At 42.7% G+C, this 19,956-nt stretch overlaps 1 protein-coding gene across 7 annotated transcripts in view; it reads right to left on the reverse strand.

Moving 5' to 3' along the window:
• The window catches only part of LOC123505428 (discoidin domain-containing receptor 2-like), a 633,236-nt gene that overhangs the window by 43,732 nt on the left and 569,548 nt on the right, over positions 1 to 19,956 (reverse strand). For all 7 annotated transcript variants that reach the window (XM_045256693.1, XM_045256694.1, XM_045256695.1 and 4 more), the window contains one exon: positions 3,216 to 3,363. In XM_045256693.1, coding sequence (XP_045112628.1) covers positions 3,216 to 3,363 — 148 coding nt within the window. The remainder of the gene's footprint in view (positions 1 to 3,215; positions 3,364 to 19,956) is intronic.

The following is a 19,956-nucleotide window of genomic DNA, read 5'->3' on the forward strand; positions in this document are numbered from 1 at the left end:
GTCGATAAATGTATACACTAGTGCTGGAAAACACGTCAACTATCATATAAACCAAAGCCACAGTTGTGATAAACAACGAGAAGGAGTGATCAGCTGAAAGGAAGATGTAAGAAGGAAAGACGTAGGAGGAAGACACAACAGTAAAAAAATAGTAATGAGTTAAAGGAGAACTAGAGACGCATGACCTATTTGTGGCTTCCTTGCTTCATGATTTGCTTAATTTGCAATGGTGATATTGCTGCCGTGGAAACGGGGAAATATGCAATTCTCTCTCTCTCTCTCTCTCTCTCTCTCTCTCTCTCTCTCTCTCTCTCTCTCTCTCTCTCTCTCTCTCTCTCTCTCCTAGTTACCTATCAGTTCATCTGTCAAGAGAACAATGCTTACACACACACACACACACACACACACACACACACACACACACACACACACACACACACACACACACACACACACACACACACACACACACACACACACACACACACACACACACACACACACACACACACACACACACAGATCGACGATCACGGAAGCATTTCTGGAGACACTAGAAGCAGAACGCCACATTAATTTTCTGTTGCAACTCCAGTATCAATAAAAACAAACCACGGTACAATAGGAGGCCCAAGAGCTCTTTCACAAGTTGATCATGCATTGAGGGATCCGCTTAAAATGTCTCTAATTGGTTGTTGGAGGCGGGTCATCACACACGCCCTCATTAGTAAAGCTCATCCACGGAGAAAAAGCTGTTGAGCCTATTCACCCAGCGGGAAGCCTTGACCCCGGGATATGAAAGGGAAGGATGGAAGGAGGAAGGGAGGGAGGGAAAGAGAGAGAGAGAGAGAGAGAGAGAGAGAGAGAGAGAGAGAGAGAGAGAGAGAGAGAGAGAGAGAGAGAGAGAGAGAGAGAGAGAGAGAGAGATTTATGAATGTTAATTATGTATATACTCATGTGTGTTTACATTTATCTTTCTGGATGATTGTTAAAGTTTCATTAATTCATTGATGTATTTCTATCTCTATCTATCATATCGATCTATCTATGAATCTATCTACCTATTTATTTATATTTGTAATTATTCAACTACACATATTCATATATTCGTCAGTTTTGTCCGCTACATTTATATTTTCAGTTTATCCGAGGGTGTTTTCTAGCACTTCAATGGGTTTTTCGTTATCGCCTTTACTGTTACATCTCTCTTACTTTAGATTAGCAAGCGTGAGTCACTTCAAAACAGCTTAGTAAGAGCCAACAGATAAGCTGGTGTTTGCTATTCATTTGTGTTACTTTTATAATTCATTTTCACTTTATTCGTCTATATTTTTTTTTACTTGTAGAGCCAAATATAAATTACTTTCTATCACTAACTTCATATTGTCTATCAGTCAACTATGTATCTACCTCTCGTTTCGCTTTCTCCACAATTCAAAGTGAGTCACATTGCAGAGGACTCCAAACAGACATCCTAAAAAGTGGAAGGCCATCGAGTAAATGAAATATGGCACAACATCACCCTAGAGTTTTATCACCGTAAAGTATGTTCTGTACTTTTTAACTCATTCCCTTTATAGCATATTCTAAGTGGTTTTGGCCACTTCTCCTCTCATTCTTTTGATTTACCCAACCTGCCTCCCTAATCAAGCCTTGTACCAACACCAAGCCCACCTGTTGACGCTTGTTTGCCCAGGACGCGGCGCTCAAGAGGGAGTAAGAGAGGGGTTTGAAGAGGGTAGGTGTGTTGATAGAGGAAAAGCTTCAAAGTACTAACGGTTGAAGCATAGCCAAGAGAGAGAGAGAGAGAGAGAGAGAGAGAGAGAGAGAGAGAGAGAGAGAGAGAGAGAGAGAGAGAGAGAGAGAGAGACTTAAAATGATAAAACTCAAAAGAATCACGATTTTTACACTTTCAAGCATGTTTTCATTATTTCAGTTTTTCTTACTGTTTTTCTTATCGTATATATATTTTTTCTATTTCAGAGAATATTTCTAACTTTAAGATTTATTTTCACGTCCAGTCCAATATTTGCTTCTATTTCGGTTCTTATCTTTTTTTACTTTCTTTTTTTGCATACATTTAAAAGAAAACTTTCCTCTAATTCTTCCTCTTTATTTTGCTTCGAAGCTGACGACAATTCCAACTTCAAACATTTAAGAAAGACCGTGATTAAAGATAACACGCTCTTTCGCTCCTTTTTATTCGCAAGACCTTTGGCGTCCTCAGATTCAACAAAGTGTTGGAAAAAAAATGCTGGTTGCCAGGGCCCTGTTAATGAGTAAAAAACAAAAAACTTTAACATGCGTTGTGGGCTTCAAAGATTAGGTCTTGTGATCTCTCTCTCTCTCTCTCTCTCTCTCTCTCTCTCTCTCTATCCATTTATTTACATTTACATTTAGTTATTAACTTTTCACTTTTGTTGCGACTGAATTAATTCTATTGTTACGATTCACGCTCTCTGCTGTCAATGTATCCGTGTGTCAAAATGCATCGTGTGCTAAAACGTGGGTTGGATGTGTCAATCAAACATTGTGACCACGCTTCTGTCACCGTACTTCTCTGTCTACCTGTCTGTGTGGGTAGATGGATGGACGAATAGACAGATATACAGACAGAGAACGAGAGCGAGAGAGAGAGAGAGAGAGAGAGAGAGAGAGAGAGAGAGAGAGAGAGAGAGTACAGAATATCAGCCATCCTCAGCTTTGTCTCGTTGCAAGTAACACGCCGCGCATCGACGGGTTTTCCGAAGTGGTGAAAGTCAATGTCCAGGAAGAGTGCGATTTCCTGCGACAGTTTCCCGAATGAAATTTATTCGCGAGGAGGAGGATGAGAAGGAGAGAAAGAGGAAGAGAGAGAGAGAGAGAGAGAGAGAGAGAGAGAGAGAGAGAGAGAGAGAGAGAGAGAGAGAGAGAGAGAGAGAGAGAGAGAGAGAGAGAGAGAGAGAGAGAGAGAGAGAGAGAGAGAGAGAGAGAGAGAGAGAGAGAGAGAGAGAGAGAGAGAGAAAGGATACGCGTCACTTCACAACCACACATCACGAGAAAAAAAAAAAACGAAGAAAAAAAATAAATAAAGGAATAAAGACAAATACGTATACTCTCACATTGGTAAGGAAACAGAAACGTGACAGTAATCATGATACAAAAACAGAGACAGACAGAAAAAAAAGATAAATATGCAGAGAACTAAAGAAGAGATACCAATTACAAACACTTACCTTTATAGGGGCACCCGATGACTTCCACTCTCATGCAGACGGTGCGAGGCAGGGGCGAATATGGCACAAAGCGGATCTTGGAGGCAAGGATGGGCGGCACCAGCTCCGTCCTCACCGCTGTGTAGGTGTTCACGTTCCCCTCCAGGATCTGCAGGAAGAGATGGGCCAGGTGAGCGATGGGGTTAAGTGAGGTAAGAGTAAGAAAGAACACGCTCCATTACCAAGCACTCAGGTAAAGAGTTATTTATGGCATCAGTGCGTGAGTGTAATTTGGAATCGAGACATATTTCCCTCTCATTCTTAGTTCGCTTGTATTTTAGGAAGTCCATTAAAATGTGTGTGATATTTCGTTACTTGTATTACGTGTCTTTGGTCTCTCTCTCTCTCTCTCTCTCTCTCTCTCTCTCTCTCTCTCTCTCTCTCTCTCTCTCTCTCTCTCTCTCTCTCTCTCTCTCTCTCTCTCTCTCTCTCTCTCTCTCTCTCTCTCTCTCTCTCTCTCTCTCTCTCTCTCTCTCTCGGAACACCCAGGCAGACACAGCTCCTTTCCTCGTATCTCCGCCTTAACGCAAGACCTTCACATTCTTGACAAGCTCACCAGGATTCCCAGCAAAATCCTCACCAGCTCGTCCTGACATACTTCAGATACGCCCTAATGAACGCCATCCCACCGCCCGCCCAACGCCTCTCCCTCCGGACGTGTTCCTCGCCACATGCGAAGCAAAAGGACGCTGCAAGCCGCTCAGGAAGGTTGATGTGCCACTTAAAATCCTCTTTGTCAAATATTTACGGAGTCTGGTCCCGTCGGCGCGCCTTAGGGCACAACTAAGAGCATTCTCCTGTTTCTTCAGGTCTCAGTGGCGCCTCGCGTGGCGTCCTTATACAGCTTTCACTGCTCTGAGCTCGGCAGGTTATGAGTGAAAATTCGTTGTGGAAAGTTAGGAGCCGGTGACTTTTGCACCTTGAAACGCTGCTACTGTTCCAGTGGCCTTGCTGGAATAAATATGAAGTGCATTTTTATTTAGGTAAAGTTCAAGATAGAGACGAACTCAACGGTATACATTTTAATTGTGGTTATATTTTGACTGTCCAGGAATTCGTGTGGAAATAGACTATGATAAACGAACACAAGGCTGAATGTTATTACTTGATACAATGAATGACAAAGAAAGACTTAACGCAATATCTCTTAAAGGGTTCTGTCCACACCACTATGACGGAAACTACAACTCGTGTAACTAAAACACACACGACATCTCGAGCCACTCAAGGGCTGGAGGCCGACACACGAGCAGCGCCACTCAGCCCCTCCATCATCGTGCAAAGAGCGTTGTAAATGATGCAACATAACTCCTCACTGACACCTACTGCGTCCTTCAAACTGACGCCTATGTACGAGACACCTCAATACATGCAACAGTTTCCCCCGTCTCCTGCAACGCTTCCCCTCTCGTTACCCTTCCCTTTACCTACCTCTCACTACTCTCACCTCCCTCGACCCCCCACATTCATCTCACCGGTACAACACACATTAATCATAGTGTCATTAACTGTGGCGCTATTGAGCAATTCATCACAAGGAGTCCACGAAAAGAGGGAGAAAGTGTAGACGCGAGGACAGATGGACGGAGAGCGGTGTGGATGGCGAGAAAAAAGAAGGGAAAGAAGGAAAAAATATGAAAGCGTCAGATAAGTAAACACAAAAAATACAGGAGCTGAAAATGGAGAAACAAGATAAAGGAAAGGACAAGCTGACAGGAGGAAACAGCAGAAGAATGATAAGGAGGTGTAGGAAAGAGAGGGAAAGGGAAAGAAATGAAAGGAAGAGAAGGGAAAAAAGAAGCGAGGGAGGAATACCAAGGAAATTGTGGTTGTGTGTGTGTGAAGGGTAAGATATTAATCCTTGTACTAAGACTTTACATAAAACATTAATTATTACCATCTTTTTCTTCTCTTTCTCTCCCAACTCCCTATCTCTCAACTAAACTTCCTCAATTTTACCCTCCTCCCTACTCTTACCTTCCCATCCAAAAACACTATAGTACAACGCATCATCTCTCTCCTCCTTCCCATTCCCCCCTCCTTCTCCTCCTCCACCTCAACCAACACCACAACCACCACTACCATTGCTTCTCCTCCTCCTCCTCCTCCTCCGTTACACTAAACAATGGGACCTTCCTCTCTCACACTACAGTAATTTCAGGAAAGGGAACCATCCCATTTTCATGATTTCTCGGTTACTACAAAAAGAGACAGAGAATGCTATACAGGGCTATATCTCACTAAGTAATGAACAGGAACACACACACACACACACACACACACAACGCCTACATGCTTTTTTTTAGAGTTTAAATGGAAAAATATAGTTACATGTCACTCATTGAAGCCTTTTTTTATCCATTCCAAAGTTTTCACACGGGAAAAAGTTATCAGGTCTTAAACTTTTCATTTTTATGTATACTATATCTCCATCTTCTCTCACGTCTTCTATTTCCTTGCTCTCTCATGCGTGAATGTCTGTCTGAATCTCTCTCTCTCTCTCTCTCTCTCTCTCTCTCTCTCTCTCTCTCTCTCTCTCAGCTTTTCTTTCCTTTCATTATTATTTTTTTCTAATTTTTTGCTATATTCAGCTCCTTTTCCAGCCCAAAAGTTTATATCCCTTTCTTCTTTTATCGCCTTCATCATCATTTTCACTCCATTTCGCTCCCACTTTACTGCTTCCATCTTCCAGTCCTATTTCCCTCACCCTCTTCGTCACCTTCTTCTTTAGTTTCCAGCTTCTTCACTTCAAAATCCGCTATGCTCTCCAAAAAAACCCTAGCCCTTTCTCTCTTTCTCCCTCTATTCCTACACTTCTCTCTTTACTCTCTGTTTTCCCTCTTTCTCCCTGCTTTCCCTCTCTCCCTATTTCCTCCTCACCCTCCTTGTTCCCTGTCTCACGTAATTGGAAGTGTCAGGATAAACAGATGTAAATGGGGTGGGATGTGCCGCTCCTCGCCTCCTCGCTTCTCTCTGGCCGCTGCTCCCGGAGGAAAACTCTACTTCTCCTCCAACTTTCCTCCCTCACCTCGGCCATGTAAGGGAGCAGCAAGAGGGAAGGAGGAGGAGGAAGGGCGGAATAAAAACTGTATACGGTATAAAACTCCCCAGCCTAAATTTCTCTGGAGGGATGGTTAGAGAGAGAGAGAGAGAGAGAGAGAGAGAGAGAGAGAGAGAGAGAGAGAGAGAGAGAGAGAGAGAGAGAGAGAGAGAGAGAGAGAGAGAGAGAGAGAGAGAGAGAGAGAGAGAGAGAGAGACTGCGATAACGGAGAAAGTAAACATGAAAACAAGAAATACATATCACACACACACACACACACACACACACACACACACACACACACACACACACACACACACACACACACACACATCTTGCCTCTCTCTGTCCATCTCTTCCACGGGACAAGAACAAACCCTTATCTGCATAAAGGCCAATTTAGGGAAAATTAGTATAAACAACGCATCAATTAGGGACACGCGGCGCCTCCTCCTTAAGACTCCCCTGGAAATGAACCACACTTGGCCACGCGCTGAAAGAATACTCCATAATCCTCTTTGTTCCCAGGAGGAGGAGGAGGAGGAGGAGGAGGAGGAGGAGGAGGAGGAAAAGGAGGAGAAGGAGGAGGAAGAGGTGAAGGAGTAGGAGTTAAACGAAGGCCATGCAAGAGGAAGATACAAAGTTGATATAGAAATTTGCAGTACAGATGTAATTTAATAACAATATCAAAAGGATTTACAAAAATGTTAATTGTTTTCTAGGAGGAGGAGGAGAAGGAGGAGGAGGAGGAGGTGGAGGAGGAGGAGGAGGAGGAGGAGGAGGAGGAGGAGGAGGAGGAGAAGGAGAAGAAGGAGGAAGATGAGTTGAAAGAATAGCTGAAAGAAAACTTGGGTGAGGAAAAAAATACAAGAACAAAAACAGAAACCAAAAAAGTGGGAAATTTCTACAACTACTACTATCAATATCTCCACAACAACAACAACTACTATTACTACTGCTACTACTACTACTACTACTACTACTACTACTACTACTACTACTACTACTACTACTACTACTACTACTACTATTACATCTACTAATCGTAATAAGAAACAACAATATCAACACTGCAGCAAAATGAGCTTCAAGGAAATAATTTACTTAGACCTTCGTAAAAAAAGAAAAAAAAAACTTTTCCCTTTTTAAGAGCAGTTTCCCTTGTACCTCATTATTTTTTTTGTTTACAGCAATTTTCGTTAGTGGGAAACTTTACCTTCCTAATTATATATATTTTAGGAAACTTCCTTTTTCCCGCAGTGCTTCATTTCCATCTTCACTTCTCCTTTACATAAAAAAAGAAAAAAACCCGCTACTTTTCTCCTCCCCACTTTATTACTTTTTTCATCTTCTTCTTCCTCTTTCTTCTTCCTTTTATGTTTTATATTTTTGTTTCATTTTCACCTCTGCTTTATTACCTCCTTCTCTTACTCTTCCGTTTGTTTCTGTCCTCCTTTCTTTTCTTTTATCAATTTATTTATTATTTTATTTCATTTGATTTCTACCTGAGCTCATTGTATGCATAAATATTGCCAAGTTGTTTAAATTTATTTGTTTAAATTCTTAGGTCTTCTATTTACTTTATTGTCATCTCGTCTTTGTTTCTTTAAATATATTGTTATAAGTGTGTTCATTTAACTGTCTCATTTTTATTGTTTATTTTTTCTTTATCATAGCATATGTCTACTTTTCTTCATTTGGGTGTTTACTCTTTGCTTTCACCTCCTCTTCTTCTTCTTCTTCTATTTATCTACTCTTTCACCTTCTCTCTCTCTCTCTCTCTCTCTCTCTCTCTCTCTCTCTCTCTCTCTCTCTCTCTCTCTCTCTTCATGTTTCTCTTATATTTTTTTTTTTTTCATCTGTAGTCACCTGCATTTCACAATTTGCTTTTGACATGTCTGTTTATATTTCTCCAATTGTCTGTTTATTTTTCTCCAATTAACTAAAGTATAGTGTCTAGCAAAATATGACATAGAATTCTATATAATAAATAATCATTTGTACATTTTGTTATTATTATTTGTAACTGCAATGCTATATTTATTTTTATCTCTATCAAAAATGACAAATATGGTATGTGCAATTTTCTCTCCCTCCGTAAGAAAAATATTCGTATAATGTTCTGTGATTTATCATTCTTTTTATGGGGTAATTATCATGATAGACTTTCGTAATGGCACATCCTTCCATCATATTTTTTTCTATATTCATCTTAAACCTCATTTTTGCTCTCTCTCTCTCTCTCTCTCTCTCTCTCTCTCTCTCTCTCTCTCTCTCTCTCTCTCTTTTGTTGAAACATTACATTTTTATTTCCTCTTTTCTTTCTTCTTTTGCATTTTCTCTTTTCAGTTTTTTTCTTTCTCTCTTGTATCACTCATTCTCTTTTCTTTCACGTGCTCGTCTTCTGTTTCTTCTCCTCCGCCTCGTGCTGCTTTTCCTCATCATCATACATCCCCTCTACTCATCACTGTCCTCCACTTACTCCTCGTCCTCATCTTCCTTCATCTTCTTCCTCCACTCTTCGCCCTCATCCTGCTCTCTTACTCCTCCTCCTCCTGCACAATCTATCACCGCTGCTGTCACTGGCTGGAGAAGGGAGGAGAAGAAAAAAAGCCCTCGCCAGCTCTCTCTTCGCTTCCTCCCGTCTCGTCTCGACTCGGCTCTCCTCGCCCGGCTGAGTCTTGGCACCGGCGGGACATTACCAGGCGACCATAATCCATCAGAGAGGCATTCCGATTGGCCTAGAGGTCTCCGGAGTGGCTTGAGCTGCGCATTTTGATTGGCTAATGAGGAATCTGGCATCCTCTTGTCGTCCCAGCGTTGTTATGAGTCGTAAAAGTGAGGCCAACGCGAGCTCTGTCTTTTTTTATGAATACCTTGAGTCTCGACGGATGGAGGCGGTCTCAAAGGCACGCAGGTAAGGAGGTCAAGTTAGGGTTGCGTGTGTTGTTTGGTGAATAGGTAGTGGGTGTTTTTAAGGGCTTGTCTGTTTTTTTCTGGATGGAAATAGAATGTGAAGTGTTCTTTGTCTTGTTTTATTTATCAGAGGGTATGGTGTGTGTGTGTGTGTTTGGGGTTAGTGGATGTCAAGGTGCATAGGTAAAGCGTGTTTTTGTGGATTTGTCTATTTCTTGATGGTATTTTCTGGATGGAAATAGGAAGTGAAGTGTTCTTTGTCTTTTTTTTTTTTATTTATCAGAGAGTGTGGAGTGTGTGTTTTTGGGGTAAGATAAGGTTGGCGGATGTCAAGATGAATAGGTAGTGGGAGTTTTTGAGAGTTTGTCTGTTCTTTGATGTGGAGTGTTGTTTGTCTTTTTTTTACTACTTTCCATAGGGTGGGGAGTGTGTGTTTTGAGGGTAAGGTTAGGTTAGGATCTCAAGGTGAATGGGTGTGGGGAACATCTTTTTTCCTTATCGAATTGGTGGATAACTCATAGGTGATTGACAGAAGCGACTATGTTAAGTTTGGATAGATCTTGAATGATGTGTAGGTATGTGTACGTCATGTTGTAGTGAATGGGACAGTGGAACGTGTTAATGTCGGAATGATTTAGTCAGCTGAATGATACAACTATGCGGGAAAGGTTGCAAAATATCCGTATCATTTCTCGATTGTTTCCGTCACATCACAATATGACGACTGCCTCTAAAAATATGTAGTTCTGCCTCCATTCATACAAACAATTTCTTGATTTTTTCTGGACCATGACGGGAAAAACACGGATTACAACAGCCAAGCCTTGTTCTTTTAACAGATTATAGAAAAAGAGTTCTTACTTATTTCTCTCAAAAACAATACATGAAAAATATTCCACAACCGATGTAATAAAGTACGCTCTTTTACATACAGTATAAAAAAAAGCCAAAAAGACAATACAAGCTTTACATACGCATGGAAAAATCAAATAAAAAAAAAACTTCCATCCTAACATATATAAAGAATAATTTTGCATAGAATATCATAAAAAAAAGACACGAAAAGCATAAACCTTACTACATACATTCTTTACATAGCGAGACAAAACGAAAAATAGGAAAAAGTCTCATCCTCACATTTTTCTATTATATATCCCAAAAGGTACAAAAAAATAGTGTTGATGATATTCAGTGCAGCAGGAAGCCATTTAAGTCACCACTATGTCACTGGAGGACAATACGCGAGCAACAGGAGCCATTTGCAATCTATCTCCGCCGATCTATTCCTCGGATAAATGTTTGTTCTTTTTCCCGCCATTAACGTTGTCTATGAGAGAGAGAGAGAGAGAGAGAGAGAGAGAGAGAGAGAGAGAGAGAGAGAGAGAGAGAGAAATGGTACAAAAGGAAAAAAAGAATGTCTAATTAACTTACATATTTACAGTTTCTTTCTTTCTCTCTCTCTCTCTCTCTCTCTCTCTCTCTCTCTCTCTCTCACACACACACACACACACACACATTCCCAATTCGTGCAGTATTCTCCCCATGCACCTCTTCACCCTCCCTGAGTGGACATTCTACCCTTGCCACACCCTCCTCTTCTTCCTCCTTCCCCTCTTTCTCCCCCTCTTCCTTCTCCTACTCCTACTACTCTTCCTCCTACCCGGCAGAAAATTCCCCCTCCCTCGCCTCGCACAATAACCAAGGCTGAGAGAAAAAGAGAACGGTAAGAGGAAGAGAAGGAGGAGGAGGAGGAGGAGGAGGAGGAGAAGGAGGAGGAGGAGGAGGAGGAGGAGGAGGAGGAGGAGGAGGAGGAGGAGGAGGAGGAGGAGGAGAAGAAGGAGGAGGAGGAGCCCAGCTGTCGATATTGAGAGACCAAAAAAATGGAAGGAGAGGGAAAGTTGGCCTCCTCAGCCTCTAGAAAACCTCCACAAGTGGTCTCTTCTCCACCTTCAAGTCTCTCTTTTGTCTCCCTCTCCTTCTCTCTCTCTCTCTCTCTCTCTCTCTCTCTCTCTCTCTCTCTCTCTCTCTCTCTCTCTCAAGACTTTCCCTCTCTTCTAAAACTGCATTTTTCTTGATTAACAGTATTTTAAGGCCTCTGAACATTACTCTCTCTCTCTCTCTCTCTCTCTCTCTCTCTCTCTCTCTCTCTCTCATATTCAATTTTGACAAGTAACTTTTTCTCGTTTATAAAGCTACTGTTTTGACGAGAGAGAGAGAGAGAGAGAGAGAGAGAGAGAGAGAGAGAGAGAGAGAGAGAGAGAGAGAGAGAGAGAGAGAGAGAGGAGAGAATCTTTCCTCTTCCCATTTTCTTTAACATCCCCCTTCTACCCCTTCCCTCTCCTTCCCCCCTACACACACACACACACACACACACACACACACACACACACACACACACCACACAGCATCCCCCATCTATTCCCCAACCCTTCCCCATCCCACCATCCCAGCACACACAGCACTTCCCCATCACTGCTGATATAAAAGACAGCTAGATGAAGCCCATTTTGCATGTGTCCCCTTTACCACACGATCCTCTCCGCCCTCCAGGAACCAGCAGGGAGAGGAAAGCATACCCCAGTGAAGGCAGGGAGGGAGGAAGGGAAGGAGGGTTAGGAGGATGGACAAGGGAGGGATTGGTGAAATAGGACACGTATAAAGTGGGTATTGGTATTGCTTTCCGATAGGAGCTCCCCCAACCAAGGCTTCCCCAAAGACCAATTAATAAATACTTGAATCTCTTTGACAGTGTTTTGTAATCTGTAGCGGAGGAAGGAAACGGAATTGGGAGGTGAATGGCAGGGGGATTGACGGTGTGGGGGTGTGTTGGATGGAGGGGACGTGTAGAAAGATTGGTGAGTGATGGGAGGAGAATGGGTGAGTTGGAAATGTAAGAGGGGAAGTGAAAGAAGTGATAGGTACAGATTGAGATGTATGGACGGGACATGGTGGTACTTAAGAGTGCTTTTTTTTTTTAAGATACAGAAGCAGTGAAGAGTGAAGTGAACGTAACAGCACTAGAGAGGATGGAAAAAAAATAACAACAATAGCGATAAAGTCTGAATGACACTTAAATTTTTCACATTCCCAGCAATAATACCACCACCACCACCACCACCACCACCACCACCAACAACAACAACAACAACAACAACAACAACACCACCACCATTAACAATAATAGGAGTACTAATTAAGCAACATCACCTTCATCACACACACACACACACACACACACACACACACACACACACACACACACACACACACACACACACACACACACACACACACATAACTCACGTTCAATTAATCAAAAGTCCTAACTCCTGTGTTTTGTCGGTCGCCAGCTATCAGTATGCGTGGCGGGCGAGGCTGTGTGTGTGTCGAGGTCGCGTCAGGAGTAAACATCACCAACAACAACACCACCGCTGCCCACTCACTGCCTCTAATTTGACGATTGTTTACAGGGGCTGCGAAGTTGGGGTGAGGGAAGGTATGATATGAAGGAGGAGGAGGAGGAGGAGGAGGAGGAGGAGGAGGAGGAGGAGGAGGAACAATACAAAGGAAGACCAGACAGCAGATGAAATGTTTACTCTCACGAGGATGTTTGTGATAAATGAATGTAATCTAATATGACGTAGCATTTTAAAGGGGAAAGAATGAGGAGAGAGAGAGAGAGAGAGAGAGAGAGAGAGAGAGAGAGAGAGAGAGAGAGAGAGAGAGAGAGAGAGAGAGAGAGAGAGAGAGAGAGAGAGAGAGAGAGAGAGAGAGAGAGAGAGAGAGAGAGAGAGAGAGAGATGGAGTGATGATGCTAGATGAAATGTAGGTATAATGATGAAAAAAAATGAAAGGAAAAAGCAAAGGTGTGTAGCAAGTCAAGGAAAGACGTATTGGAGAACGGAAAGAAAAGTGGAAACAAAGAAAAGTGACTAAAGAATACTGATGAAACCGTAAAAGGGAACAATAAAGGATGTATGAGAGAAAAGTTACAAGTTGGTTACGGTATTACGGTTAAAAGAATGAAAGGGAATCCGGAAAAATGGAGAGAGGGAGAGAGCAGAGGAAGGGAAAACAAAGGAAAATGAAAAAGATAAGGGTAATATATTGTAGGTCATAAAAGTTCTTCCTGCCTGCGTTTCCCGTGAATATTTTCGACAAAGTAAATATATCTCCAGCCCAAAACATGAAGAATATGGGAAAAAAATGATAATACACAAAACCCATTAACTACATAATATTACCTTCACCATAATATACCTTTCGTCTTACAAATTAGGGGAGACATCTAACACAGCGAATTGAATTAGCTCAGTTTAGTCCCTGCTACCTATTTGCATTACTTCACACCTCTGTCATGTAATTTGCAAACTGTCGAACACCCCTGAGGATCACCACGCTGTACCCCAAACTGTGACCCATTGTTAAGTGATAAAAGACAAGCGGAAGAGCACCCCGTTGGTAACCTAAATATGTGCCAGACGCTACGGAGGGAAAATAAGTGAGGAAGAAGAATAAAAGAATTGGGGCAGAGGAGGGTGCATGCAACACACACGAATGCAGGAGGAGGGCGGAGTAAAACATATAAATGGACCAATAAATTACAGAACAATAAAAGTGCAATACTCTAACACGCGGAGAGAATTGAAAAGAGGAGCGAGGAGGTGAGAAAAGAAATATAGGAGAGGAGGAAATGGGTGTAGGTAACGCGTGGGAAAGTAGACGCAGGTGAAGAAGGCCAGGGTACTGATAATTTATAGGCGGGAAGGACACGCGGCAGTAGCGGGAGGAAGAAGAAGACGGAGAGAAGTGGAGTGTACGAGGGCGACGAGCAGTAACTTGTTTTCTTCGAAGTTTTAATGAAAGCTATCCGTCTTGGCCGCCTTGATGGACGGGATGATAACGTCGACAGATAACAAACACACAAACAAACAGACAGGCTAATCTAAGCGGCCCTCAGGCGTTCCCAACCACAATGGCCTCTCCTCCTCCCTCTGCTCCTCTTTCTCCAGCTCCGCGTTTTCCTTCCTCAGCCTCAGCCACTCATTTTCTTTTTCCTTTCTCCTCCTCCTTCAGAATACCATGAAGAAAAGAAAATGTATAGAAACTACACACACACACACACACACACACACACACACACACACACACACACACACACACACACACACACACACACACACACACACCTACTTCATTCACTGTCTTACAACTTCCTCACAAATGGACCGGATCGTAAGAGAGGAAAGGTAAGAGGGAGAGAGTTACGGATCCTTCTTATTTCCTTTCATTTCTCAAGTCATATTTTTCCCTCCACTCTGGTCATCTCCGGCCTCTCTCTCTCTCTCTCTCTCTCTCTCTCTCTCTCTCTCTCTCTCTCTCTCTCTCTCTCTCTCCCACCCTCCCTTCCTCCCCTTTCCTGCTTCTTTCCTCCACTTTTCCGTCCCTCTCTCTTTCCTCCTCCTCTACCTCCTCCCTCATCCCTTATTTCTCTCTGACATGACGTAATATCCTCTACTTTTCCTCCTCGTGACAGTAATTCAGTTTCTTAACATTTCTCTTCCCTCTCATCCACTCCCTCTCCATTTCTTCCCACTTACTCTTCCTTTAGTATCAGCCTCTCAAGATTTTTTTTCCTGCATTCGTTTTTTCTTATAAGACGATGATATTTTTTTCCGAATGCCTTGAAATATTGCAACACACACACACACACACACACACACACACACACACACACACACACACACACACACACACACACACATTTAACAGAGAGTAATCTTGTTCGGAATAAAAAAGCTAAAAATCCTGTCAATCAATCTTTTTTTTCATTCTTACCAAACATTACAAAGGAATGAAATAAAATCATCTATGTTTTCTTCTCTGTGTGTCTTTCCCAATCTGGATGTTCCACTTTCTACATCATTGGCTGTCGACTCAAATATTCTCGTTATGTCTCGTTTATTTGTCTGTTTGTGTGTATCTGTGCGTGTGTGTCTAAATTTCTGTTGTTATTTTCTGACTTGTCAAGGACGCAAAGCAATCAGTAAAACAAGTAATCATAAATTTGAGACAATCAGAAAGGTGTGTGTGTGTGTGTGTGTGTGTGTGTGTGTGTGTGTGTGTGTGTGTGTGTGTGTGTGTTTCTGTGTTGGTGGGTGGTGGTAGGTGGGTTTGTGATTCTTTCGCGAGTTATCATCAAAGTTCGAAGATTTTTCAGGGTTCTTGTCAATATTTCGCCTCAACCTTGCCGCCTCTTTCTTGTCCCCCTCACGGCTCGATGCACAGCGGCCACACATCAGCTGTCGCGGTCTCCATCCTGTGCTACACAACAAAACATCTAATTAACCTGTGAATGTTGTGTGTCGCCAGGCTCAGATGGATGCACGATTCTCTCTCTGTCCATCTCTCTCTCTCTCTCTCTCTCTCTCTCTCTCTCTCTCTCTCTCTCTCTCTCTCTCTCTTTCTGTCATATATACACGTACTGTAAAATGCCTCTCGCTTCGATTAATTTGTACATAATTCCCGTTGGAATCCGATGAAATAAATACCTCTCTTTGTCTGCTGGCTGCAATGCCGTCCGTGGAACAGGATACCGCGCGCAATTAGGGAACAGCGATACCAGAATAAAATGTCTCACTCGTATCGTTGTTTGGGAATCTTCCGTTTATGAGGTAATCGCCACTTCACTACCTACACTTTTTGAAAATTCTTTTGATCATACCACGCAGGAAAAAAGACCTAACATGCACTTTGGCCTTTGCAGTTACATGATCATACATGGAAGTATCGGCCACTAGTACCATCGTGGAAGTATCTAAAACATGGGATTATGGGTGTGTCAGAAACATTGTGTCAGCTTTAAGCTCTGGCCACTTTCCTCCTTTACTCACATGTGGTGGCTGTACCAGTGGGCATACATAATTATTTATTACTTTTGAAATATTGATAAAGAGAGAAAGGTTTCTTAAATGGGGAAAAAAAAATCTTTTATAATTTCTACATATTGGCGTAAAATTATAGTTCCACATGACACTATAAGAAAAAAAATCAACTAATTCATTTACTTAAAGATTTGTCACAGAGGAAAAGAAATCATCCTCGTTCTCAGACGATAAACGGATTAAACTTTTGCAATATCCTTAACGAGTCGCCAGGAGGAGGAAGAGAAGAACGAGGAAGACGAGGATGAGGAAGAGGAAGATGACAGCTGGCTCTGCATTCCTGATGTGGTGAACTCAAACTCTGGCCCACATTCATATTATCCGCTGTCCTTATTTAATCTTGTGTGGGACAACATAAATGCTCTCTCTAAGCATCACCACATCACCACCTTCCTAACGACAGCGTGATTTTTACCTTGACACAATATTCAGAGTCGTTTTATTACTCCTTTTTTCAACAACTAAATATTTAAGAGATGGTAACGCTTTTCAAGGCAGAGAGAGAGAGAGAGAGAGAGAGAGAGAGAGAGAGAGAGAGAGAGAGAGAGAGAGAGAGAGAGAGAGCGCTATCTATCTACTGCTTGCGAGAAAGATGGAAGACAAACACGGTAACAATGAGAACAAGGAAGATGGCATGATCTCTCCATTGTTTACTACTCGCTTCTCTTCTCATCCAGCTTAATATTTCCCCCCCCTGCTCGCTGCCGTCCCGCCATTCCCGCCTGCACCTCCCCAGCCTCTCCTTCCTCCCGTACATGCGCTTGAACCCTTTCTTAACTACATTCAGTCCTGCTCTACCTCCTTAAACTCACCCCAACCCTCTCTTAACTTCTCCCTAACCGAGTCAACCTTCCCCCACACGGCTATTTCCCCCTTCCTCTCTCTCTCTCTCTCTCTCTCTCTCTCTCTCTCTTGTTCATGAGGTAGAGTCAATTTCCGCGCGTCCCGTCCCGGCTCAGACAGGGTCATTAACGAGGCATTACCGGAGGCTGACAAGATGAGTTAGTCTGTTTGTCTCTCTCCGACCCGCTCCTGACAGCTCCGCACACACGCACACACGCACACACACACACACACACACACACACACACACACACACACACACACACACACAACCATTTCAATCAGTAGGAGTAATAATAATAAAGGCACCACAAAGCTCGTCAAACTCAATGTATCTTCGGAGCTCTGTCAATACCTTGGCTCGGAAACATAATTCCACGCGCGCACGTCCCTGTCCAATGTCCCAGGAAACTAATAAACAGAGCCAGGACACACACACATACATACACACACACACACACACACACACACACACACACACACACACACACACACACACACACACACACACACACACACACAGAGGCAAGTCAAAATATCACAGGTCACATGAGCTTATGCAAAAACAACTGACATGTAAAGTTAATCATTCTGTCAACGGAATTTTACTTTTTTTTTCTCATTTTTCTTTCTATTTCTTAAAGTTACGTGGAGCTAATTTTATTTGTTGTTTGAGTTCATTTAAATTTTTCTATTACAAGGACACGAGGGAGACATGTTTAGATTTAACTTTTTTTTGCATGAGTATTATATCATATTTTCAGGGTCCTTCTGTAATTTTTGCTGGCTATACAGTTTTCATCTCGTATTCAAGGCCGTGCTATTTGTAATCTTCTGAATTTTTTTTGCAGTGAACGCTATCCTTATTCATATATTAAGCTTCTTTCACACTGTATCCCTTCCTGCCTTACTTTAACTCATCTTTCCTCCCTCTCTCTATTTACAAATGCAGATTTTCTTCCTTCGTGCATTTTTCATTAGCTTTTTCTTCCTCTCTCATCCATTTACATTTCTGTTCCTCTGTGATTCTCCCTTTCTGGTGACTCGTCTTTCCCAACCATTTCCTTTCTCTACAATGACTCGTCCTTTCCTCACCCTATCCTTGCAATGGCCTCCGTCTTTCCAACCCTATTTCTTTAAGCTGTAACGTCGCACCCTTCCCTCTCCATGCCCACCCTTTCTTCCGTAGATTTTCCTTCTCCCTCTCCCTTATGGTCTGCGAGGGCTCACGTGGCGCTAGAGGGAAGCAGATTCAAACAGGAAGATCCCCTGATCCTTTTATCTCGGCTGGCCATTAAGGTGAAGATCCTAGAGTGGTCGTGATCAGAACCCACCCACACCACCCCACGCCATCACACCACAGCCCTAACCTGCCCCAAACCCATCCCTCTCTCCTCCCCAGGGAAATGGTGTCTTTCCCCTTGTTTTGCCCTGTGGTGCGCTTTGGGAATTGGCTGTCTCGGTGTACACGTCATGCCTTGTGCCTGTTAAACTTTTTCCCCAAGACGTCTTGTATGGGACACATGGGAGGGAGGGAGGGAGGGAGAAGGGCAAGGCACTGGCTGAAGGCGACAACGGCCGGTAAAGATGCGTGGAAGTGGGCTAGGGAAATTTCTTTTGAACGGCAGATGAAGTAAAGATATTGGGAATGTTATGATGTGTGGGAGCTTTCCTAGATCTTGACAAAACTGTGTAGGTGGTGAGTAGGAATCGTGAAACTGGAAATCTTACAACATTAAAAGTAACGTTTATAAAAAATCAAGCAATAATAATAGCGTAATCAAAAAGACATTAAAAATACACTCAAAACACATTCTCTCTCTCTCTCTCTCTCTCTCTCTCTCTCTCTCTCTCTCTCTCTCTCTCTCTCTCTCTCTCTCTCTCTCTCTCTCTCTCTTCCAAAACCGGGGCAGCCGATTAATCCGCCCCATCCCTTCCTGATACACCACGATTCAAGGCCTCAAAAGCAGACTGATTTCCTGCCTAATAAACCCGCGTGTCTTTGTGTGTGTGTGTGTGTGTGTGTGTGTGTGTGTGTGTGTGTGTGTGTGTGTGTGTGTGTGTGTAAAATAGTTGGATAATCAAACACAAAATTTTAAACAGACGAACACACAGGAAGGCAGGCAGGCAAGCAGGTAGGCAGGCAGAGAGAGAGAGAGATAGGCAGACAGGCAGGCAGGCAGGCAGGAAGACAGAGAGAAAGAGAGACAGACAAATAGAGAGGTAGATAGACGGACGTATGTAGCCTGGCTAGCAAAAAAGGATAAAAAGTTACAGGCTAGGAGGCTATTTGTTATTAAAAAAATTGTGTATGTATGTACGTATGGAATATAATGAGAGAGAGAGAGAGAGAGAGAGAGAGAGAGAGAGAGAGAGAGAGAGAGAGAGAGAGAGAGAGAGAGAGAGAGAGAGAGAGAGAGCATCCATATCACTGTGGCAAAGATAAAGTTACGGAAACTGCCCACTTTCTTACGTCTGTGAGTAAGAACAAAAAAATGAGAGAGAAATGTGACAAGGAGGAAGATGGTGAAGAGAGAAGAAAGAGAGAAAGGAAGGATAAACTTGGAGGGTGGAGAGTTGATGGAGGAATAGAGGGAGGAGTGGAGGGAGGTAGATAAATGGGTAATGGAAGAAAAACATGACGAGGAACAAAGGAAAACACTCGTCAGAATAAAGAAAAAGACGAAACATTATCTTGCACCAATTTTCTTAATCTCATTTTGGGAGTGAATGTCTCTCTCTCTCTCTCTCTCTCTCTCTCTCTCTCTCTCTCTCTCTCTCTCTCTCTCTCTCTCTCTCTTTGAACAAATTTATCCACTATTTACTATATATATATTTTTTCAATCCTACATTTTATATCCTTAACTAACACCACACTCTACCTCTAGCTCCACTACCGCTACTACCACCACCACCACCACCACCACCACCACCAGTCAACCTCCCTTGTCTTCCTTAC

Source organism: Portunus trituberculatus, chromosome 18 (assembly GCF_017591435.1).
Source record: "Portunus trituberculatus isolate SZX2019 chromosome 18, ASM1759143v1, whole genome shotgun sequence".
In the NCBI taxonomy this organism is placed as follows: domain Eukaryota; kingdom Metazoa; phylum Arthropoda; class Malacostraca; order Decapoda; family Portunidae; genus Portunus; species Portunus trituberculatus.